The sequence below is a fragment of the Pomacea canaliculata genome, linkage group LG4 (assembly GCF_003073045.1).
Source record: "Pomacea canaliculata isolate SZHN2017 linkage group LG4, ASM307304v1, whole genome shotgun sequence".
Classification (NCBI taxonomy): Eukaryota; Metazoa; Mollusca; class Gastropoda; order Architaenioglossa; family Ampullariidae; genus Pomacea; species Pomacea canaliculata.
The window spans coordinates 7,342,387-7,366,927 of NC_037593.1; the positions used below are offsets into that span (position 1 = coordinate 7,342,387).

The following is a 24,541-nucleotide window of genomic DNA, read 5'->3' on the forward strand; positions in this document are numbered from 1 at the left end:
CAGTCGCTCCCTACCCACGACAGCCACCGTAGAGAATAATACATTACATAACACAAGAATTTTGTTCTCTACTCATTCGACTACAGGCCCCCGTCTCCACACAAACACGCGAGCTGTGAGACACGTGCTTGCTTGATTCGGATCTTGTCACCGCGTTAATTATTTCAAAAAAATAATTACGTCCTGACAATTAAATTATCTGGATCCATTTCAAATGCTAAAACAAACCTATATCGTATTGAACCATTGATTCTTTAATTACAAGGTGTAGTCGGTGTGTATCACCTCAACGACACGACTTAGACTGTATGTGGGTCAGCGTCATCAAGTTCGCAGACGACAAGAAAACAAATCACAGAAGTAAGCCGTACGCGAGTGTAGAAGTCGTCAACGACTGTAAGAACATGTTTTACGCAGATATCTTACGCTGGATATTGTTTATGTTTGATTTAGCTGCAAGAGTAACTGACTGAATGTTAACTTTTTCTGCTTTGAGCGACGAATAATGATGTTATGGACGTGGTGCTGTCGATAAGGTTTCAGGTAAAATGTCGCGTATTTTATGACAGGTGCGTGTCCGCTTTGTGTAGCAAGTCCGGAAGTACATAAACGCGTAGTTTGCGTGGCCCATACAGTGCATGTAATCAAAACAGGTAAGTGTGTTTGCTTTACGAATTCTTGTCTACTTTTTTAAAAGTGTTAGAAAAGTTTAATGCTCGGTAACTAATCAAAGAAAGGTGAGCTTAGAGATCAAAGAAGTCGCAGACGCGAAAAAGGGACGTGACAAATTTGACCAGTTCAGAGAGCACATTTGCAAAGAAACGCTTTCATGCATGAAGCGAAGCATGCAGTGATACCGAGCGCATGACTTGATTGAAAATACTAGTGCAACAATTAACTTTATATCATTCTTAAAATTCAGACCTTCGCGTTGAAATCTCGACGTGCTAGACAGAATTTTTTATTTGGGTGCAAACAAATATGTAAAACATGTACGCCACCCGAAATATCACGACCCTGACATAATTAGTAGAGCGTAAAAAGAAATAAAAAAGAAAAGTGTAATAGATGGCGAGATATTTTTGATAGAGGCGATGATTTTGTGGCACAAATAATTAGCACAAATTTATATGCTGTGTCTATTACATCACTAATTGTTATTTATAAAGGAGTGAATTTAATCTTCAACAGACTGTGAAGCTTCCTCAGTGTATATATGTGTTGGTCTAAGAAGCAGTGACACACTATACTTATAATCGGATTTTTATTTTTGCATTTTATATTAAATGTAAGTTTCAGTAATGTAGTTTATACCAGACTTGTTGGGGTTTTTTTTATTTTTTTATTTTTTTTTGGCACAGGAATGGTGTAATAATTGAAAATAACCAAAATGCCAGCAGGAACGACCAAGAATTTGACTGCCATTGGTAAGACCTCATATTGGACAACATTTTATCTTTTAAGAAAACTTATATTTTATTGTTCTGTTTACTTTTTTGGTATTAAATTCAAATGGTGAGTTGGGCTTAAATAATAAATGCAGGTAGTCTGAGTCATTTCCACTCAGAATGTTTAGTTGCAAGCCAGTCATTTACAGACAATCACACGTAAACACAGCTTTTGGTCACTACAAGGAAGGTGCCTTGTTTTGTTGTTGAGTGACATATTTGAAACCATCCAGCACAAGAGATAAATCATTTTCCTAAGTGGGGTCGCAAGACTCCGACACCCTGGATTTGGCAATTATGCCATAAAATTTTAAATCAGGGCTTAGTGATGAAAAGATTAGCTAATTGGAGGATACTGGTGTCGCAGATGATGAGGTTGAAAATCATAGAATGAGAGTTTCAGTGTGATAGCTTCATGTTTCAATATGACAATCATTGTTGAAGAAGTTGTCAATTTTTGCGTGTGTTTATACATACATTTAAAAAAAATGTGAGATCTTGAACACAGCACCAGGACAGGGTTTTACAACTTAAATTGATGCTTTTCACTTCATTTCACCTGAAGCATTACAAGTAACCATGGCATCTCACAGGTTTTTGCACAATGGTCAAGTGCAGAGCAAACAATTAATTATCGAAACAGACTTCTCACAAAAGTGTTGGTCAAGAATCGGAATGTTTAAATACAGAGTAGTTTGAATGCTGATGTACCACTGTATTTATGACATAATGATATTCCTGTTCTGGTTGATGTTGTCGATAGAGGCACTGGAGAAGATCCAAGACAATGTGGAGAACTTTGAGGATATTGGTGCATCAACACAAGAAGTTGACTTCATGAAAGATTTTTTTGACAATGAAGCCTTGGGTGCTCTTTTGGAAGTGAGTGACTTGTTGGGCTAAAATCTTGGAACACAAACATTCCTAAAGTCTGCTTAGGTTTGCATTTCTTCTGTAGAGCTGTGTCTTAAAACCTAAATATATAGACAATGACAAAGTGCAGATAGGGTCATCTGTGATCTCAAAACGATCTACACAAGGACTTCTCTCTTGCCATTCTTAACATATGGAATGTGATGTAAATACTTTGACTAAAGTCAATAAACTTTGACTCGTAGACCAAACTTACTGCAAATGTTGTTGCACTTCAGCCTTAAAAAAACTTATGCACATCAAATTTCTGTGCTATCTCAGTTCAGTGGCATCCAACCATTTCTGTATATCTTTTGAACTAACTTTTGGAAAAATGTGTCTTGTCAAGTCTGCCATTTTCTGTTGCTGAATTTAAGACTGACCTCTGCTGCATCCCCAAAATCTATAGCATGTGCAGACTACTGTCATGTGTGTCTCTACAAATATAGGTAAACATCCATTAGTTTTGACATGCAATGTGTGTATGCACCCAACTGCTCCCTGTATGACACCTGTAATCATGGATTCCAAATGGGAGCATTGTCATTCTAAGGGGGTTTGATGGCAGACTGGATTTGCCATCCATCATCAAAACATTGCCTCGATAAAAATCAAGTAAATTATAGGATCAAAGAGGCGTTTGCAACAGTGTTATCAACACTGCCACCACCCATGAAATATTCCAGCTAAGTGCCTGGATGAGGGGTCATAATGTGCTCAGGGCCATGCTGAGTTTAAATTCTTGTGCTGCACTTGCAGTTATTCTGCAACCTTTTTTGGGGTGGCAAGAAAAAAAAATAGTCAAACAGGATCTTGATGGTATTAGGTTAATACTGTAAAGACAGCCAACAGGTTTACTGAAATAAATGAGTTGCAGTTTGTGTTAATTACCACCACTGCTGCTTTTATTCACAATGTTGCATACCATTATCAAAAGGTATTTCATATTATAAGTATTTTGTGCCATTTAAAAAAAATGATAGTCCTTCTCAGTGCATAGTTCAACAACAAAAAGAAGTTGCTTGTTGAAGTCCATGAAGAAGAAAATATTGTTGTCCAGATGTATGATGACCTGACAATGGACGAGTTACCTGATCCCCAAGAAGAGGACACAAAAGACCTTTATCGAGGTGTTCTTGATGCTGTGTCTGCTCGAGCTGCCTCAAACTCAAAAGCTGATGAACTAAGGAAGATTTTAGAGAATCCACATTTTCAGGTGAGTGGGGAGTGCGTAAGAATATGTGCATGCATTTATCATCATTGTTATTATTATTCTCTTAGGCCTGATTGACCGTAGAGAAAATCTGGTGATATAAACTCTTAACATAAAGTATACACTCTTACCAACTTTCTTGGTCCTCTGTCATTCTCTTTCTTAAAATGAAAGGCCAGTTCACACTTTGATGCTATCTGCCCATTTTTTGTTTTGTTTTGTTTCCCTCTCTGCAGGATCATCTGTGCAAGTACTAATGATCTTGAGATGTGCCTGTACAATTTCTGCCTGAGTTTCTTGCCTTTTTCTATTTTTGTACATGAGATCCAGGTATTTGCCTAAGTCTCTTTCATCCCTCCTTACTGTGACAGGAGATTCTCAGTTATTTGCTTGATTTTCCTTCATAGTTCCAGATCAAAAGGGTATTTGTGTGCTTCCAAATGTGTTAACATAACATCAGTGGGCAAAGGCCTTCTGTGATAAAAGGCACCAGCTGTGGTTAGAAAGACTTATTAATCAGACTCAATTTGCCCAAGACACACCATGATGATAGTACTTCCACGTCTATACCTGATTGCTCATCAGTCAGAGCCACTAAACTGATATACAAATGGAAACTACAAATTCCCAAGATTACCTTTCTGGAATCTTCCAGGTTTTTTTTAAAAAAAAAATCATTTTCTGAACATGGGTTTTTTCCCCCAGGCTCTGATGAAATCACATGATGACGTTGCTCAGGAGAACTATGGCATCGTTGACCCCAAATCCTTGACCCTTCCAGCCCCTCCACCTCCAGTCTTTGGTGCTGCAGCTGAAGAGTACCGCTTTGTTACTATTAGAAAACAAGGGAAAGAACCTCTTGTAAGTAAAAAGATTCAGTTGTCTTAAAGAATTCGGGCATTTCAAATATCTTTGTCTCTCATCTTACAAAATATAGCATATTCAAACAAGCATCCTGTTATATGCAAGTTTTTTGCATTTTAAAATATTAAAAATTGTTGAATAGCACCTGTTGTCAAGAGTTGGATGTTGATTCTTTTTTCCGGCTACTTGTATTCTCTAATTTTACCTTTGGAAAAAATATTTAACGTATTTAGAGTGTGTATCCTGATATAGACTGCTTCCTGTTAAGACAGTCATTTAAAATTTCTTATTAATATTTGTTCTATAATTATGTTCTTATAAAATTGTGTATTTCATGTTTTCCTTTCAGGGCATAACCGTAAACTTAGATGAAAACAATGATCTTACTATTGCTCGAATCCTTCAGGGAAGCCTTGCAGACAAACAAGGTCTGTATTCATTAGTTATATTTGCACATGTGATTATGCTGAACTGACTTGTTGAAATGAGAAAAACTTTCATAACTACTTGTCTTTTTTTTTTCCCCTCTTCTTTCTATGTCCTACCTTGCATAGATGTCAGTTTGAAGTATCATTTGCTCATAAGTAAAATGTTAGTGACTTTCAAGAAGCGTGGGTATGTTGTGTATTGTGCACTTTGAGTTAAAATACTGTTTACAATGACAGGGCTACTGCGTACGGGAGATAAAGTACGTGAGGTAAATGGTACTGAAGTCTTCACTCCTGAGGATATGATGATCCTCTTGAAAGAAGCATCAGCATCTGTCACCATGAAAGTTGTTCCATCGTACAACAGTTCAGCTCCAACAGATGAGGTTTGCACATCCAAGTGTTTGTGTGTGTGCGCGGACATACTCCTGAGTGTGTGTGTAAGCTTATGTTTGCTTGTGTGTGAATTGTCTTTAACAAAAAATATTTGTGTAGGATGGCCTTTGTTTAGATCTAAAGAGTAAAGATACTGTTAACAACATAACATTCAGATAACACAGGCTTTCTAGATGTTTAAAGTTACAGTCATGTGCAGTGTTTTAGTTGTAACATCCTGGGCACACCAGATCAACAGAACAAGAGTTGTTTTGCATGCTATTGTCCTGGAATATATATATATTAGTGACAGTACAAAAACTTCCTGTGTATGTAATATTTTCACACTTGTTAAGTCATTGGCACTAGTATTTCTCGTATAAATGAAAAACAGCCAAAAGTTAGGCCATGACAACACTAGGAAGCGTCTTTTGTTGCCTTGCATTCATGTGTCTGCATACATGAATCACAATATGTACCTTGTCAGAACATGTTGCAATGTTGGCGCAGCAACATATCACCCAATGACACATTTCTCATAATATAGCTTCATTGTTAAGTGACACATTACTATATATGCCTATGGCATAGACCTTATTTATGTTTACTTGAGACTGATTGTCAGAAGAAATGAATGCTGTGATATTAAAAAAAAAAGGGGGAGAGAGAGAATGATCTTGATATGTCAGATACTACCACTTTTCTCTGGGTGATTTAATTCTTGATAATCTATTTATATCAAAAGGGAGTATTTGATTCATTATATTTTTTGTCATTTATATATAAAGCATGAAGGAAAGTGCAAAATTAAAAAATACTTCAACTTTTAATTTTTCCTCTCTAGTTCTTTGTCCGTTCCAACTTCAACTATGACCCCATGAATGATCGTCTGATTCCGTGCAAGAAGGCAGGTCTGCCTTTTAGACAAGGAGATATTCTACAAATTGTGAGCACTACAGATGAAAACTGGTGGCAGGTGAGAAAGCTGCTTGTCTGTGTTAATGATAGCTGTGAACAGTGCCTGTAGATATTATAATGATGGTTTGTTAAAGTTCCTAATTTAATCCCAGCTTTCAGACTGGTTCTGGCATTTCAGGACAACTGCTGTTAATGTAACTGTTTACAAGCAGTGTTTTAAAATGAACATAAGGAATTGACCTCATCTGACATTACACAGCTGCTAGCATTTGTCACTTTAGCATTGACCTTGCTCCTTGCCCTCTCTTGTCCTTTTTTTTTGCTAAAGCAACCCCTTTATAAACCCATTATTCTTATGTTTTCTCCTTGCTATTTACTTCACATCATCTGTTATGAGATGTGGATTATTAAGTTTTTTTGAGACATTGATTTTTCATTTTGTTTCTGTAACCAATACATCAGTCCCTGATGACTATGTGTGTGTAGTCGAGGGGGGCTAGTCACACTAGAACACAACAAAGATTGAAATGGCCACACAACTGTAGATTTTATTCAGAGTTTTAACTCTGCGGCTGGCCTGCCGTCTCTCCACTCTCACTTCCACATCAAAAAGCCCCTCTCTATTGTAAAGTTACATTACATATTCTATCCCCATCGAATGTTCCAGCAACCAAACCCCCCCCACCACCACCACCACCTTTTCCCACAGCCTGGTCACAACCTTTCCCTGCCCCACACTCTCTGGTTATGGCCTTTCCAAGTGGGTCAAGTGACATCATAACAATAGTAGCTACCTGGACAGTCAAGGCTGGCTATAAATATGCAACAGGCATGAGAAAGGGTCAGTCCTGGGAGCTGACCCCCTACCCTCAATAAAAACAAAGACTTAACTTAGTGCACTACTAGAGTGCTACATTTCCTCTTTTTTTTTTTTTCTTTTTTTTTTTTAAATTTATTTTTATTGTTGTTTTTTTCTTTTTCAAAAGTTTTGCTTTTCACGACAGGTACCTTACCTAATGGCTTTATGTTTGTTGTCCAGGCACGGTCACTTGCTGTCTCAGATGGGCTAGTTGGTCTTATCCCCTCAAGCACTCTCCAGGAGAAGAGGAGTGCATTTGTACAACCAGGACTGACAAACACAAAGACAGATTTATGTAAGTTGTTTGTGTTATTTTCTCTGAATCTCATAGTTTTTCTTTTAAGAAGTTCATGTCTTTCATAAATACTGACTTCTACTGTTGTATAGCTTCAACAAATGTGTAAAGCAATAAATATGATGCAATAAATATATAACAGTAATAAAAAGTCATTACAAGATATGTAGAAGCAGATATCTATCGTGTGCCTGAGCAGAAGAAGCCTAACTGTTTAAAATCTTTCAATTCCTCATGTAGAACAATATACTTTGTTTCGAAAGATTAGCCGAATACTAAAAAAAAACAGTCATGTGTTACTTGACACTGGAGGAGGTACATACCAAGAATTGTGTTGTTAGGCAGTTGAATTGTGCAAACATCATGAAGTCTATGTTTATGCATTCTGCTGTTTACAAACATTTATACCGCACTGAAATCTTACTGGACTACTGTATATGTAATTTGTTATTGTCCATTCATTAAGAAGCATGTCGTGTGTAACATTTGGTCACATTACTAGTCTCTCTTGGGGCTGTATTTTTTGCAGTGTGTGGACTAAAGGTGAAGAGGAAAAAGCACATCAAGTACAACTCCCAGGATACCACAGGTTGGAGTAGATCCCAATATCTACATCTGAGCTTAACCTTTTTTATTTCTTGTTTTGTTCTTTGTTCAGGGATTAAAATTAAATTTTGATCAAAACTTTACGTAATTACCTTTTGCATAGGGCTGTCACCACAACATATTGTATCATAAAACTGTGGCAGAAGAATTGGGGAATGAGTGGATATTTAAGACAATTTAAATTAGCAAGTTTAATAATATAAGGTTCATCAGTGCAGTTTGGTGAAACAACTTTGTGGTATAACATTCATCCTTCCCCTTGCTTTCTGTGCATGCCTTTTTTTTTTTTCAATAGTCTTTGACAACTGTGACATCAGAGTCTATGAGGAGGTGACCCTGGCAAATTATCACACACGAGTTCTCGCTCTTGTGGGATCAAAAGGAGTGGGAAAGCGGTCACTCATCAATGAACTTGTCAAGAACAACCCCACGAGATTCCAGGCTCCTACTCCTTGTGAGATGTGAAATATTGTTTGCATGTGCTATGCTTTAGTTAGCATCTTACAATAATTGTGATCACACCGTGAAAACTTGAATCCTTTAACATACAACTCATGGCATTAACAAGGAACAGTTTGCAGTTTGCTAGGAAAAGGTTCAGTAAACAAAATAGTTTTGGTTTTCTGTTCTCATAGGAACAAAATGCAATCTGACAGTTTCATTTCATAGGCTTGGAATTTATGGTGGCTTTTTTAATATAAATTTTTAGCTGAATATTTTTGTAGAAAGTCCACATTTATCCTAATCTGACTTTCCTTATTGACCACAGCCTATCCTGCAGATATGCACAGTTAGCTACACTCTTATCTTCTGTGTTGTTCCCTAATTTTTATTTCATTTCTTTTTTTTTTTTTCAAATATTGTGTATAATTCCCTAAGAGGTAACTGATGGGAACAAATGTTTGTATGTTAAAGATACATCCCGGCCTATGGGGGATAATGATGTTGATGGGCGTGGCTATTTCTTTGTGCCACGAGAGCTAATGGAAAGAGAAATTCGGGAGAGCAAGTACCTGGATTACGGAGAGTTTGATGGAGAGCTGTATGGCATCAAATTCAGCACGATCCGAGAGATTATTAAGAGAGGAAGAGTCTGTGTGATGGGTGTTAGTCCAACAGTAAGTACTAGACTATTAAAATATACATTAGACTACAGAGTAGAATGTCTTTAACAACAATACCAACATTTTGTGGCTTTTTTTAATGCATCTGGCAAAGTAGGCTTATAAATGTTTACATTAGACATTGACATGTAAGCTTATACTTATTGACAGAGAAACTGATCCTAGAAAAGAAGAATGTGATGAAAAGTCTGCAAATGCTGTAGCTGAAGGTTTTTGAAATAAATTTAGTTTTAAATTAATGTTTGCATGTTATGAAGCCTGAAGCTGAAATTTCTATCTTAGAGATAAAAAGTTATTGTCTTAGTTACTAACTTGAAGGTTGAATTATGATTATAACAATTAATATGGCTGCTAGAAGGAGTATAGATGTGAGGAGATGATATCAGGTTTACTGTTCTGTGTTGACTGAATGTTCTGAAAGTGCACTGAGCAAACCTTTTTTTTTTTTTGGAAAAGAAATATAAATATTTTGAATGACAATGGTCCTGTTCCTCAGGATCTGTGCTTGGTGCCCTAACCATTTACCATAATTAACATTAGCAGAATCTCCTATGATAACATTATGTTCCTGAACATGAAGTGATTTTTTTTTTTTTAATTTTTTTAAAATTTAAATTTACTTTAAGTTAGTGCTGGTCTGTTGCAGGCATTGAAGGTGATTAAGTCACCTGATTTTCAGCCTTTCATAGTTTTTATCGCTGCTTCGAGTGTTGAGGCACAGAAGGTCATGTATGAAAAGCACAAAGAAATGATGGAGGAGGCTTTGGAAGGTAGACGCAGAAAGGTGAGATAACTAGACATTTGTCGGGAAGGAATTACGTTTTTGTGACTAATGTACCTCTAAAGGAAGTCAGTTTTATATATCCTTTTGGTTGCTATAACCAAAATAAGATATGAGAGATGACTTTGTAAACTTTCAAGCAGTTTCCAATTAGGCTAAAACTATGGACACAAATGATATTGTGCTTATCTGACCAAAATTCATTAATTGAATCAAGCTTTATCTGGGACATAGTTTTGGTCTTATTTGTTAAACCATTTCATAATTATGCAATGATTTTTTAAAATTTTAATTTTGTACATCATAAAGCAGTTAAAGATGACAGAGCTATATGATTGCTGCCATATGTCTTTAGTGTAAATTTAATAATATTTAAAAAAAATAATAAAACAGTAACTATTTAAAGAATTTATAGAGCTCATTATTCTACCACCAAGGTGGGCTCAAGGTGCTTACATACATTTTTCATGGCACACACTTTGAGTAGACATCAAATTTGTTTTACAAATTCATTCACCTTCATTCAGTCATAACTACTCACAGTCTCTCTCTGTATATATATAAAATACACTCACACAGGGTGAAGGAAACCAGAAGACTGAAAGAAACCACCAATAGTCAGCCCTGTAAACAGGTGTCACGTTTAGAGAGAGAGGTATCTAGCAGCTGAGATACAAACCCAAGCCACTGCACCGCCAACAACACCATGTTGTCTGTCTGTTTCTATTTCTCAAATCTTTCTTTTTCTTCTGTTTGCAGTCGACACGACCCACCATAAACGAACTTTTTCAGGTGAGTGAATTCTTCCCATAAACATTCACATCATGACAAAGACTTTAATCCTAGTGTTTCAGGAGAAAACTAATGTTGTAATGCATCAGTCCCTAAATGATCTCTAAGATGATTGATCATGTTTTCTTTTTTGTAACATATGGTTTATGTAGGGTGGCTGAGTGGGTATGCACACATTATATGCAATAGAAAAGGAAGAGACTATTTGGTGATGCTGAAAACTTAAATGAAAAATATCATATTATTTTCCCCATCTCATTTCATATTCTAGGCTTGTATTTGCGTGGTGGAGGTGGGGGAATGTGCACACTTATCTCTGTGTGTGTGTAGGGGAATATATTTATATCACGCAGATTTATTTTTGTGTGTTTGGATGTATGTGTAGGGATATATTTTTGTACATGCAGATATATATGTGTGTGTGTAGACATAGAATTATATGCTAACAGATATATTGATGCAGATTAGTTTTAGTTTTGTTCAGATTTTTTTTTATTTCTACCTGTACAGGTGCTGCTTCCTTTTTCTCTCAGTACATGTTTTGTCTTTTCTTGTCTCTAATATGTTAAGTGCTTCTTTTCCTCACAACCATCTTTCAACCTTTTCTCTAGAATTTTCATCTTTCCCTTTTTAAGATATATCATTTTTCATTAAAAGTGTAAGATCACTGCCAGTCCTTCATATAAGACTTTTATCATTCACCAAATGCTGTGCATCCTGTCACAAATATAGTGTGTCATCACCTTCATTGGGTTAAATAGGATCATCTTACCTAGGTTTGTTTAATTATCCTAATAACACAAGATGCATCTGAAATATGATTTCCCCCATTTTTGTTCATTGTGATTTTTTTTTTTTTTTTAGGAGGAACTTTTCATAGCAACACTGAAAGAAAGTAGACAAATAGAGAAAGTCTACAGGCCGTACTTTGATGACTCTATCGTCAATGATGACTTTGACACTACCTACAAGTTTTTGCTGACTACCATGGACAATCTTCATCAGGGAGCCAAGTGGATCCCTGTGGAGTGGAAGGAATAGATGATAAATAGACCCCTGTCACAGAACTGAAAGTCCCATTACATCACATGCAGAATTATCAAATGGTTGAGATACATTGCAGTGGAATTCTTGTCCACACCTTTGGGTTTGACATCCTGTGTGTAGTTTCTTGAAGTCTGTTGGAGATATTGAAAATATGCAGTCATGTTCTCTTATTGTTTTGCAAGTTGACCCATAACTAACTAGCTGAATGGTTACTGGTCAGCTTGAAGTTAATCTCTTTGAAGAGTTTTAACAGTCAGAAAATATTTTTTATTTTATATTTTTATCATCAAGTGACGTTATAACGGGCAGTTTTAAAATACATCTGCTAAAGTGTTTTACCCATGATGTAGTAATTTTTATTAAATGGTTGCTTCAGGTTGAAATTTTTCCAGGGCTTTTAAAAACTGTTTAAGAATGAAATGAATGACATTTGGGCCAAGGTATCACATGACCGCCATTATGCATTGCTTCTCACTGTCTCTGTCATTTACTGACCTCCTCATCTGTCATCTCTGCAACTTACAATGCCTTGCTGACACCCAAGCACAGTGTGACAGAACAATACATTTCCTAGAAATAATGACTGCAATAGAATAGTAATAAAACACACATGCAGTCTTGGAAGGTGATTTTGGTGAAGGGTGATAGTAAACAGGAGTTTGCAGGGGTTTTTCTTGTGGAGTTAAAGCTCCTTGGGTCTGCTGCCGTCCAGTTCATTTTTAAAAATTGATTTTAGCCTGGCCTTTTAATCTCTCTCTGTCTAATGGCAGCTTTTTTCATCTTTGACCTTGTGTTTTTCTTTCCTTGGCAAAAGCTCCATCAAACTATGCAACACTTTTTTTAACGTTTCAGTTGAAATTCATCATTGAAAATTTACCATCCTAATGATTACTAACATTACCATCACTAATTCTCATAGATTTCTGAGCAATGATGCTATGCAACTAGAAGCTTTTTTTTTTAACCAGTAAACTTTGATTATAATGACTATATGATTGTATTGATCAGACTGCTCACAGTTTCATAAGTCATTGAGATATTTATTGTATGGGCAATGTAAGCACATGTATTTTTACAAAATGTCAGAGTATTAGTGATACCAAATGCAAAAGCTCATCCAAAACATTTTTAATTTTCTTGAAATCCTAACATGTAGCTGATGAAATGATTTGAATATGGATGATAAGCTCTTGTAAAGTACTTAACACTGAAATCTGAGTCAAAAGCTCTATACTCTGTTGTGTCAGTGACCTGCTGTATTAAAAGTGTCAGTGGTGAGCATCTTTGAAAGCTCATGGCTTCTGAGAAAAATGCATTTCCATGACATTTTGATTTAAATAACTTGCACACTCCATACTTGTCATAGTAGAAGAGTGTCAAGCTTTATGATGGTCGATTTTTTTTTTTTTTTTTTTGTACCAGGACTGTGCGGTCTTTAATTAGTACTCACTCTGATGCCATTATGTCCTTTGCCACACTGCATGCATAGTTGCATTCTAATTATAGAATCAGGAGCTTCTGCTTGAACAAAGTTAATGACTGAAAAGTAAGTTTGAATTAACAGCCTAGAGATGATGCGATGTTGACAGTGATATCTGCATTTATTGGGTCATAAATCTTTGTTGTTTTTGGATAAGGGCTTTAAAGCATAATAATTGTAAGAATATTTTTTCTGATTGAGAAAGTTGATCCAGCACAGAAAATGATATGCTGCACAAAGTTGGTGCTGTGGATAGCAGGGTCAAATAAAGCTGCTTTGATAGTGTGATGTCTCTCATGATAGCTGTTTGTGACCCTTTCAAAGTTGTACAAAAAAAGCATAAAAGAAGTTATTTACTCTGTTAAAAGATCATCATCAATTGATTTCCCGTTAGAATAACAAAGGTTTCACTGTTAAAAAAACAAGTCGTTTACAAAATCTGGCAATAAACAGGAACAGGTAGCCGAAAGAATAACATTTAACACCTTGTCTAATCATTGTCATTGGGCTGTTATTTACAGTATCTAACCTTTGTTACTGTCATAGCAGTCTCATTTTTTGGTCTATTGTAATTGCTCTTCAGTTTCCATGTTTCTCACCATTTTATCGGCTTGATTTTCTGTTAAAATGTATTTTTGCTATTTTTTCGATTTTTTTTATTTTTATCTTCTGCTTCATTTTGCTTATGTGTGGTACAACATTTGTAAAATACAAGAATCTGCCCTTGTGTTTCATAGGCATTTCTCATACCTTGGCAGAATTTAGTTTGCCATTTTACTTTCATCATATTTAAATAGGCTGTTTCTGGTAATTCTAGGTTTCCGATCTTGGTAACAACTTGTGTTAAGAAAGAACTGTTAAAATATTTGTGATCAGTGTAGCATTAATGATTTCTTTCAGTATCAGATTCAAGCATGCAGGCTGCTTTGTGATTATTCTTTTAACTTAACGTACCTGTCAGTAGCTTTCCAATCAAAATCCATTAGGCAGCACTTTTGCATGTGTATAACAATGATGTGGATAACTGGATTTTTTTTAAAATTGACTTTCTGTTTGTGCTTAACAGAAAATAAAGAGTAGAATGAATTTGTGTGTGTGTAATTGTCAATTACAATTTTGGTTATATATTTTTATTCATATGTATTTAGAATTACGTAACCTAATCTTGAGTTATTAGAAAAAAACGATGTACATCTCTTTCAAATTAGCAATGCCTTATTACTAGTCTAACTGTGCTTTTAAATGCGCTTTCATTAGATATAATTAGATCAAATAAAGCTGAATAGATTTTATATTTTATATTGTTTTCTTTTTTTGAAGGAGGAAGATACTGTATAAAAAATTTCAAGCTAGATTAGCTCGTGATTGTGACATTTCCTTTGCTTTGGTGGTATAATGCGTTTTCCACCAAGACAATGAAGAGCATAATTTGCAAGTTTGAATCTTTTCTTCATTGAATATTCTTCCTCTCTGGTTGTGTCTTCAGTATATACTGTTCTAAGCTAGGTTTTGTGATAAAGCAGTTGTTTGGTTTGTTTGTTTTTTTTTTTGTTTTTGTTTTTTGTTTTTGTTTTGTGCTATTGTGATGTTAAAAAAAATAGTGGATGAGAAGGGAGAGAGAAATTTTTGTACAAATTTAGACTGTTTTAGTAATACAGGATTTCATTGTTAACAATGTGAACATTAGCTATATCATTCATCTTGGCTGTTTCGGATGGAGGAAGAGTTGTAAAATTTGCTTATACTGTATGATTATTAACACTGTTTACAGAAACAATACATTTTTTTGATCAGTCTAAAGTGTGATTATCAGTCTATAGAGAAAGAGTTTGAAACCGTCTCTTAGTAGATTAACCGTGATTACCTTCACACTGCCTAATTGTTTAATATCTAGTAATCAACTGAGCTGCGAAAGGCATTATGTATAGACATTACCTTTGTATAACACATTTTTCATGGTGTTGGCTTCATCAAGTAAACTTCATGATTTAAACAAAATCACTGCACTTTGATGGAGAGAGAGAGGGACTGCTTAACATTTTGCTTTTTTTTTTTTTTAAAGGGCAGTGTATGATCTCTTTGCTAGCATCTGAGCTTCATAGTGCAATGATGTAGATCAAATCAGTTCTGCGTGTACTACAGCCTAACATGTATGTTGTTTTGTTATTTTTAAGAATGAGTCATATTTCAGATAGGCAGCAGATGCCCACTTCTAAAATAAATGCCGTTGTCGAGCTCACACTTTTTAAAAAGCTGAAAGAGGTTTGGTTGCAAATATATATGAACCTTACCAATTTCTTTATACTTTGCAAAAGGTCTGTGAATATTCAGACATTTTTTACGCGCCACTATGTTCTTTTTCAAAATGCATCAGATCTTATTGTGTTACTGGGTGAGACGAGCAGAGAAGATTAGTTAGGAAGTTCCCCTACACGTAGAAATAAGTCTGTGTGTGTGGCTTAGTGAAGCTTAGTCCAGATTTTAATTCAGCCATCTGTTTTGTCTCATGCCCTGGCTTTGGTGTAGCAATCATTATTATTTCTTACTGTGCATTGACAGTTACATTAAATTGTTCCGCAGAGTAACATCTGCTGCTGGAATTAATATATGGTCTCAGTTTCTAGTCTGCACTCTTGATGAAATTCTTCTTTTATCTAAAGTGTTGATGCATTATCTTTAATTAAAACAAATGAAACCTTGAGATCAGAGAAAAAAAGAAAACTGGATGTGTACATACTGTAGATTTTTTATGGATTCTATGAACACACACACAATAGCTTTATAAGGTGCAAGTTAATATTTGTAACTAATAATTAAACTGTTAATAAATGGCTTGTTTTGCTGCCCAGTATACTCAAATAATAGACCAGAATACGAGCAAGGTCGCATATCATAATACTGAGGGTGACTCGTTGGCTATTATATAAATTTTCTCACTTGTATTATTTAGTTTGTGCTTTATTGAAATTTTGCAGCAAATCAGTGGTTGTGTTTCTGTATTAGTGCTGTGCTTTCTTATATGTATCAATACATACTTGTTACCTTCCATACATTCCAAAGTTGTATCTTTGTAGAAAATATTAATAATCTAATTTTTGCAGAAATAAAGTTGTAAGCTATAAAATTTACAAGTTTATTGGTTTTTTTATGATCGCCTTTGTATTGAAATAGAGGTACTACCAGAGTAGTTTGCATTGGTTTATCAGGTTCAGGCCCTAATAGATCATTTAGCACCTGTCACCAATACAGTGATGATTGGATGCCCTGGGTTCAGATCTTGTCTTGCCTTAGCTGTTGACTTGATGTAAAAACCATTCTCCACTGTTTCTCTGACTCTGGTAAGATTTAACTTTCTCTTTACTTTCCCTCACTCAGGCACTTCATCTGACCACTTTCCAAGGCAGTCGAGTGGCACACCTGCCATTATCACTTGTTGATTTTAGGAGTGAAAAGTGCCTCTATCTCAAGGTGATTTCACACTGTGAAGGAGTAGGAGAGGTGTGGGAGAAGGGTTGCTGCTCTGTGACACCGCAGGTGTTGGTTTACTGTTGGTGGTTCGCTCTTTTCCTAGTTGCCAGATCACCTATGTTGCCCAAGACTTCTATTTAGTTTTAGTAGTTTATTCTGTTTCTACTGCTTTAATGACCTTGGAATTGTTTCAGTTTTCTTTATCACTGTTTTCGTTTTTTTAAACCTGATATTTGTACAGTTTGCTGCCTTCTTTACCATCTCCGTATAGTTTTTTCTTTTTTGGGGGTTTAAGCTATTAAGTTGTTCTGTGTTTGACTAAAGGAATCCCCTATTTCCTTTTTTCAAAGATATTTTCAAATTATATATTTATGCTAGGTAACAGTCTATTTTATTTATCCAAATTCTAAGACTTTTGTTTTGGATTTTAATTGCTTTAAGGGAACGTTATCCAGCTTGTGCTTTGTCGATTGTCACTGATCCTACACAATCAGTACCACAAACCATTCAAACTTTCTATCCTCTGTGCATGTGGATAAATAGGATGCTTTGCAAGAACAAAAACCAGACATTAATATTCATTTCTTCTAAATTTTTCTGTATTATTTTCATTAAAACATCTAAATTCATCCACAGACTTAACATTTAAGCTCTCTAACGCATATACCCCCCACTGCACAGGAGCTAGTTCTTTCCAAGGCATTTACATCTTTCTGATTAAAACAGCACTGTAAGCAGTTCAAAACAGACCTCTTGCAGTCCTCAACAAAAATGAACATTTGAAACATGGCAGTTCCTTCTTGATAATTATGTGAACAATACATTTTAGAAGTAACACTTTGATAAAACACTGTTGTGATCAACTGGTTTGCCAATTTTTATTAACTGAAGATTTACCCCAACACACACACACACACAATCACAGTGCAATTCATGCTGTTTAATTATTTTATTTTATTTTTTTCTGCAACATTTACAGATATTCTATGATCATGCAAGCTGAAACATGACTACAATTTGAACACTCAAGAATACAAAGCATATATTGCTAACTTATAATAAATAAAACTATATGTATCAAAAGTAATGCTGAACTGTTCTTAATGATCAGTACTTTTTAAGCATAACTGATAATCCCAGAATTTCCTCTTATTAAACAATAGACTGAAGGTTAATTTCTTTTACTATTCTCTGCTCATGAGATCACTTAAAATGTTACCCTACATCCACAAAACAAGTTCAGGTTTCTTCCAGCACATAATAAAATGAAATGCCAGGAAAATTTTGACATCCTGGTCAAAACCACATTTCTCATCGCTGTAACTATCTTCTACTAATTCATGGTCTGGAACAATGACCACTTCTACTCTTCCATCCATACTTTATGAAAATGTATAAAACAATTTCCAATAATCAAAACAACCTTTCTCATTCTCAGACACACACAATTTCATTCATTTCAAGTATTTCACAGAAGCAAACAGGTTGTAAATGCTAGGGACATAAACACGGGCAGAAAAAGGATTTTTGTAAGAGTCTAATGGTGTGCACAATGATGGCAAGACACAAGTTCCTGACACAATGGCAGTATACCCTTGCAATATTGTTGATACAAATTATTGCATCATTGCCTGCACCAGCAACTTGGAATAATCACCGTGACCATTGAGAATATGATGCAAAGAGCCTGGACATTGTATGACAATGATGGTAATTAATGCCAACACATAGCAGTCATCGTAGCAATGACAAAGATCTTTCAAATTATAAGTAAGCTTACTGATCTGTGCAATTCAAGTTTATTTTGGTTGAAAGAAAGTGTGTAACGCAGAACACCCTGAACACCCAGTTCAAGCACATAACAGGTGTTTATCTTGGAACAGGTAAAGGGTAGAAATAACTATGCATTTTAGAATTTATGTGGAAATGACTTTAAAAATGTTTTTATAGAAAACAAAAAGGAGAAAAAGGTCCTCATCATTAAGGCACATGGTCTTTGGCTAGTCTGATTCAAGACCACTAGAAACAAAAGTTTTTGTTTTTGCCAATCTAACAAAACTTTTGTAGCTTCACTAATGTATCTCTAGACTTGTTCATAAACCAAAATAAATTTAAAAAGACAACCAATTATTCCGAGGAAAATTATGACATATTTCTAAAAATATTTTTACATCAGAAAAATGTTGCCACTCCTAATCTTTTATATTAAGACAGACATCAGAAAGAAGTCCAAACCCATCAGTCCACTAAAATGCAAAGGTATTGAGATAATGGATGGTGACAATGTGTGACAGAAGTTAATGATGATGAATAAAACAAAAAAGATGTAATTTACTAATAATTTAAATTCAGACAACACGTCTAACTTCAAAGAAGCGCTTGAGATAATAGACTTGGCCTAGGGACATAGCTACCAGAACCAGAGCTTCAAAGAAGGCCCACAGCACCACTCGAGAGTTGGTGTTGTCATTGACTGAAAAACAAAAAGGTGCAAAAAATAAATTTTGCATCTCAATAATTAACAACACAATTTCCAATACACATAAAGTATGCAAGCATAATCATGTAACTGTTATACACATGAGTGCATGAATAATCATTTACATATGTAGGTAAAAATGCATGTGTATATATGTATGTGTGTATATCTTTTCTGATCATTATGCTTGAACATAATACATGTATATGCCATTAAATATCATGCTCCTTTTTCAAGCTGCTGTACAAACAGTGGTAACTAGTGTTGATCATCGATTTAGTGCTGCTAGGGTGGAGTTAGTGGACACATTTTAATTACAGTGTCAAGCATTGAGCAACAAGCCAATATTTAAATTCATGATTTTCTTAACCACATCTTACAAAGGTAGGTAATAAATGTGACAGTGCTCTGAGTCAGAAAATAAATGGTGTTTATTCTCACAAAGAAGGATGATTAACCCTTATATTCTTATTCAATTTTGAACTTACTTGCTCTGTGAATGCGTTCTCGAACCTCCATGTATTCCTGTTCATGCTTGGCTCCTGTCAGTGCTGTTGACAGCTGATTCACCATTTCTGCAAGTTTGTTGTGGTTGGCTGCAAGTTTAAAAGTGGTGCAATCTATATCATTTCTATCCATTTTAACCTTTATTAACATTGTATTATTTCTCTGTTCCTTGGATTGAGATTTAGTTAATCTCTGTCAAGCTTATATTCCAAGATCTGACAACCAATCACTGATCTATGCTAGACAATAAAGTTTACAGCCCTCATGGAACAGAGATTTTATCTAACAATCTGAAACGAAGGCCCTGAGTGCTTGCTACTAACAGCTGCATACAGATGTTTTGAAAATTATTTACTCAAGAATTCCCTCAAATGATCTAGGGAAGAAACATCTGCAAAAACTGGAATAAATGCTTTAAATGGTTACATACTATGAATTTTTTTTTTTATTTGATGTCGTGGCTGGAGTTAAGGACACAATCTTTCATTAAACAGAAAAAATAAAATTACCATAAGCCTTACATATACCTTTCAGTATTAAATTGCAACTTACCATCACCTTCCATATCCCCTTGTTGCTTTGGCTTTTCACCAGTGTCCATAGAGAACATCACAATTTTGGGTGTCATTGTTGACATCTGGTTGCTGAAGCAGTATTTGTAAATTCCATCTATGTGTGCAGCAAATGTGTACTTGCCATTGGATTCACGATCACCTGAGTGAATGAGCTTGCCATCTGGTCCATAGATCTAAATTAGCATAAAACCAATTGAAAATTTTAAGCCACTATATTCCAGCAAATCACTCTCATAAACAACTTTTGTTTAGGAGAGTTAATCATGTATTGACATAGATTCTTTTAAGCATCATGACATACACCCTGAAACTGGAAAAACTCTAACTGTAAATCTAGCCCTTTCTCTGGTTTGATTCCTGAGTCTTCCTAAATAAAAGCATTTTTCTTCCCTATCCTCTTGCCACCACACATGCCCACACAGTGTACATAACTGTATGCACAAACCTTTAAAAAACATTAATCAACCCTCTGAAAACATTTATGTCATTAGAAAACAATTAATACTTCCTTCCTGAACTATTACAACTGGTAAAGAGATTTTATGAGAAGAGACAAAATTTCTGTGAATTGTACTGGATCTGTTCTGTCATGTTTGAATGAACATAAGACAGTAAAAAAAAAAATGCTGTTTTTATTTTTACAAACAGGACTGTCTACGGTATGCCGATTCTGTATAGTGTTCTGATACATCTGTGTATTAGATATATTGTTTCGACTACCGAGTTTACTGTATACATGAATGAGTGATGATAGTTGTTGTAATACACAGGAAATCACTACCAGCATTGATAGCATTGCCGGTTTCTCTGATTCAGACTAAGAGTTTGATTTTTACGAACACATATTTCCTAGGTCTTTAAAAGGTTTCCTCGTGTATGTTGACATACATAGACACAAAATTAAAGAGTAGCACCTTAGTCGTTAGCAGGCATAAATAATATTTACCTTAACATCGATATCAAGAAATCCACCTTCTGCTACTTCGAACATAAGACTCATTTTCGTTCCTGAAGTCACTTTGTCAAAGAAACATTCTTCAGCATGAGCATCAATGTGGACAAAATACGCACTATTTAAACAAAACAGAGCACTGAATAACAAAACCGGTAGAAAATACCTAGCGTAAGACATGACGGCTAAGGTTCAGAATCTGATAGCGTAGTCAGCCACAAGCTTGCCACGTACAGTTGCATTGAGCATGCGCAGGACAGCGCCGCAGCAAAGATCGGAAAGTAGGATTGGACTAGGCTTTAGACGCAGTCCGGTAAAATACTTGTCGGCAAAGCAGTGATCGATCGTTCGATCACCTCCCGTCTCAGAAGGGTATACGTTACTTTTCGTCATTAACTGACCACTCACCTGTACGTACACAACTTTAAAATGTGAGTGCAGTGATACATATAATGCTGTGAACATTAGCTCTCTGTGTGTGTTTATATATATATACACGACGTTATTAAATGACAAACTGATACATGTATTGGAAAATAATTCACAATTACAATTAATGATTAATGCAAGGGGTCCAGAGAGGTTGTCTGGGACCCACCAGCACCTCCTACCCACTCACACGTCAACGGACACCTCCAACACCTCCATATATCTGCGATTGACAGGGAGGAGCGCTCGGTTTTGTTATGTAACATCAACCGCTACAGTGATGTAATCGGCTGGTCCACCCTGATCGTCGTCCTCCCTTATCCTTCTCTTATTTGTTACACAAGGGTTGTAGGGCCCTTGACAACTGTCACCGTGTTCAGCCAACCATGCATGGCTTTCATCACGTACGGTCTGGGGAAGTCGATCGAGTGTCGCTGGTCAAAGGGTACTCAAACTGCCTGAGGCACCTCTTATATATATATACCACCGACACCTGTACTGTTGGGTTTTACACCCGATATCAAAAAGACTTTTACTTGTTATAATCTTAAAGGTTAAATATCTTAATCAATTCTCCCCTCATAGTACAAAATCACTTCCATTCCCGGCCACTCCCAACAACCAAACCAACCATGCAACCAGTTGGCTAGAAAATCTATTGGCGGTGGTGGCAAGGCGGGAGATGTGGGGTAAACCAAGTTCAAGTTTTTACTTCTTGCGTTGATCATTTTGGGCAACAAACCACTGAACACAAAGAATGCCATAAACTCTTCATCCTAGACCTTAATCCCGCCCCTGTCCCGCCACCCCAAGTACCCCGCAGGCATTTGCGCTAATCATGAGCAACACTCCTAAGCAGCTATACCCGACTGCTTCACACCCCGACCTACTGGGCGTTACCCAACATCTCACCAATAGGTGGAAGCACCTATAGCTCCTCCTCCCAGACCTACCAACTTTCTGTCTTTTGGGGTATAAATGACCGGGTAGCTCATCACGTACCACGTCCACGTGCAAGAACGTTTGCAAAGATACAGTCATCTTCGTTTGGACTTGCACCTTGTAAGTGTTGATATTTATTTTAATTGGATATTTACTAGAGTTAACTAGAGTATTATACCTGACGTATCCTTATAGGGTAATTGTATCAATTTATATTGAAATCAATATTCGATGTTTAAAAAAGAAGTTATTTTTAGGCAGTGTTCTTTAGTGATACCGATCGAAATTCGTGAGATTATTAAAAACACTTCCAAAAGTACTTCAACTCAATTTTATTTAATATTAAGCATTCAGCAGACTGCCTAGCTGTTTATAGTCAGAAGTGAATTAAAGCCGAACTCGATCGAGTCTGCAATATTCTTAATTTCTTAAAGGACTTATGGGTGATTTATCACACTGTGGCACTTTCTCAACTTTGAGAAAATAACTCTATTTGTTGATAAACTCTATAAAACATCGGAACTGTCGATCTTCTATTTCTTGTCAAGACCTGGTTTCCCGCTTTGTCACAAAGGTACAAATTTTCAATTCCACGCTAGCACGTGCTAACTCTGGCATTAGTTGCGAACGTTCTCGATTATCTAAGGGTAACGCACGTGGGGTTCCCCTCCCAATTTTTGTAAAAGCTTAAAATTATATTTTTTTCGTGACGAACCAATGACAACGATCTGTTTATCATCTAGCAACAACTTTATGCCTTATTTCATGCTAGCATTACTTTATCTATTGTCTTTTATCGTTCCATGGAAAACTATACAGTCTGTGTCATAAGGAGCTGGTCTGGTTTTGAACAAATGTTATTTTTTGTGTTTTTATTTCTAGGAATTCTGCGTGACATGGAGGCTGTCGATGAAAACAACAACAATGTCGACGATAACAATAATATTGAAGGGTATGTAAACCAAAACGAAGTGCAGGCTGTAGTCGGCGTGAATATGAACCACCTCACACGCGGTCAGCACGTTTCTGGAACATTCACCACGCGCCCGGCGTCGTATAACTGGAGCGGAAGTGACGAACAATTGGGATAAGGGTCGCTTCCTGTGGTCACCAGTAGCAGTTGCCTTGGCGACGTCGAGCTCATCGAAGAAAATACAGGGAAAATGGTGGCACGATGTTGTATAGTGTGAAATGTGGAAATTATGGAGGGAAGACCAGGGCGAAAGATTATACTGACGTGAAAACCAAACACACGAGTGTTTGAAAATGAATCGATTTATTGTGAATTTGTGTACATAAGTATATTAATTTTTTATAATATTATTATTATTATTAAACGAGTTTAAATTGATAAAAAGCGTTTCAATTTGTTTTTGTACACTTTCTTTCTCACGAATTTGTCAGCGGATAGAGAGAGTGCGGTGTTCTCTTTCCCCAACCTTTCTCTCTCTCTTCCCCACTCCCGGTCTCTCTTAACACACACACAACAACACAAAATGATTTCTTTTAGTGACAGAAAGGATTATACTAACACTATACTTACTATAGTTTTACTCGTCGTCAACAAATTTAGATGTAAATAGTAAAGGACCCCGCTGAATGACAGGAGAGAAAGATCCAGGCATTTGAGATGAAATGCCTTCAAAAGAATTCTTGGGGTCTGGTCACCATCCTGATCAGTCCTCAGGAACCTCTGCTCGCCATCGCAAGGGTGGGCAAAGTACGGCCCGTCAGGCAAAATGTGAAGTGAACTTGTTTTAATAACTTTTTTATTTTAACTTTGGTTAATTTGGTTGAAAGTTAATTTATCAAATAGGATTTAGTGTGACGAATTATCAGTCCTTAACATTCTAAAAGAAAAAGTACACAAATAAACTAACTTGTCTGAGGTCTCTGATGGAGCTGTGAGAGAGCATCGGTGGCGGCTGCCTTCAGAGGAAAGACGGTTTAAGTTTTTATTGTGAACGAATTTAAAGAGCTTCACTTTTCACATTGAATTCGGTAAGTGAGCATCATTGTGTACGCATTTCTATCCCATTTTCACTAT

General features: G+C 36.0%; 2 protein-coding genes across 3 annotated transcripts; one reads left to right on the forward strand and one right to left on the reverse strand.

The window, feature by feature from the left end:
• The first annotated feature begins 158 nt into the window (after positions 1 to 158).
• Positions 159 to 16,266, forward strand: LOC112561562 (MAGUK p55 subfamily member 6-like). 2 transcript variants are annotated; one of them, XM_025234121.1, is made up of 16 exons: positions 159 to 396; positions 570 to 653; positions 1,362 to 1,427; positions 2,212 to 2,330; positions 3,421 to 3,576; positions 4,279 to 4,434; positions 4,787 to 4,865; positions 5,103 to 5,251; positions 6,085 to 6,216; positions 7,198 to 7,312; positions 7,842 to 7,901; positions 8,214 to 8,372; positions 8,834 to 9,036; positions 9,689 to 9,826; positions 10,583 to 10,615; positions 11,480 to 16,266. In XM_025234121.1, the coding sequence occupies exons 3-16, from the start codon at positions 1,391 to 1,393 to the stop codon at positions 11,654 to 11,656; spliced, it is 1,713 nt and encodes a 570-aa protein (XP_025089906.1). In that variant the 5' UTR covers positions 159 to 396; positions 570 to 653; positions 1,362 to 1,390; the 3' UTR covers positions 11,657 to 16,266. The 2 variants fall into 2 exon arrangements, with proteins under 2 accessions (XP_025089906.1, XP_025089907.1); XM_025234122.1 differs by having other exon boundaries at positions 159 to 360.
• A 1,203-nt stretch (positions 16,267 to 17,469) lies between these two features.
• Positions 17,470 to 21,379, reverse strand: LOC112562699 (transmembrane emp24 domain-containing protein 2-like). The gene is made up of 4 exons (XM_025236119.1): positions 21,118 to 21,379; positions 20,149 to 20,344; positions 19,578 to 19,685; positions 17,470 to 19,083 (listed from the first exon to the last, which is right to left on the reverse strand). The coding sequence occupies exons 1-4, from the start codon at positions 21,301 to 21,303 to the stop codon at positions 18,959 to 18,961; spliced, it is 615 nt and encodes a 204-aa protein (XP_025091904.1). The 5' UTR covers positions 21,304 to 21,379; the 3' UTR covers positions 17,470 to 18,958.
• Between the last annotated feature and the right edge of the window lie 3,162 nt (positions 21,380 to 24,541).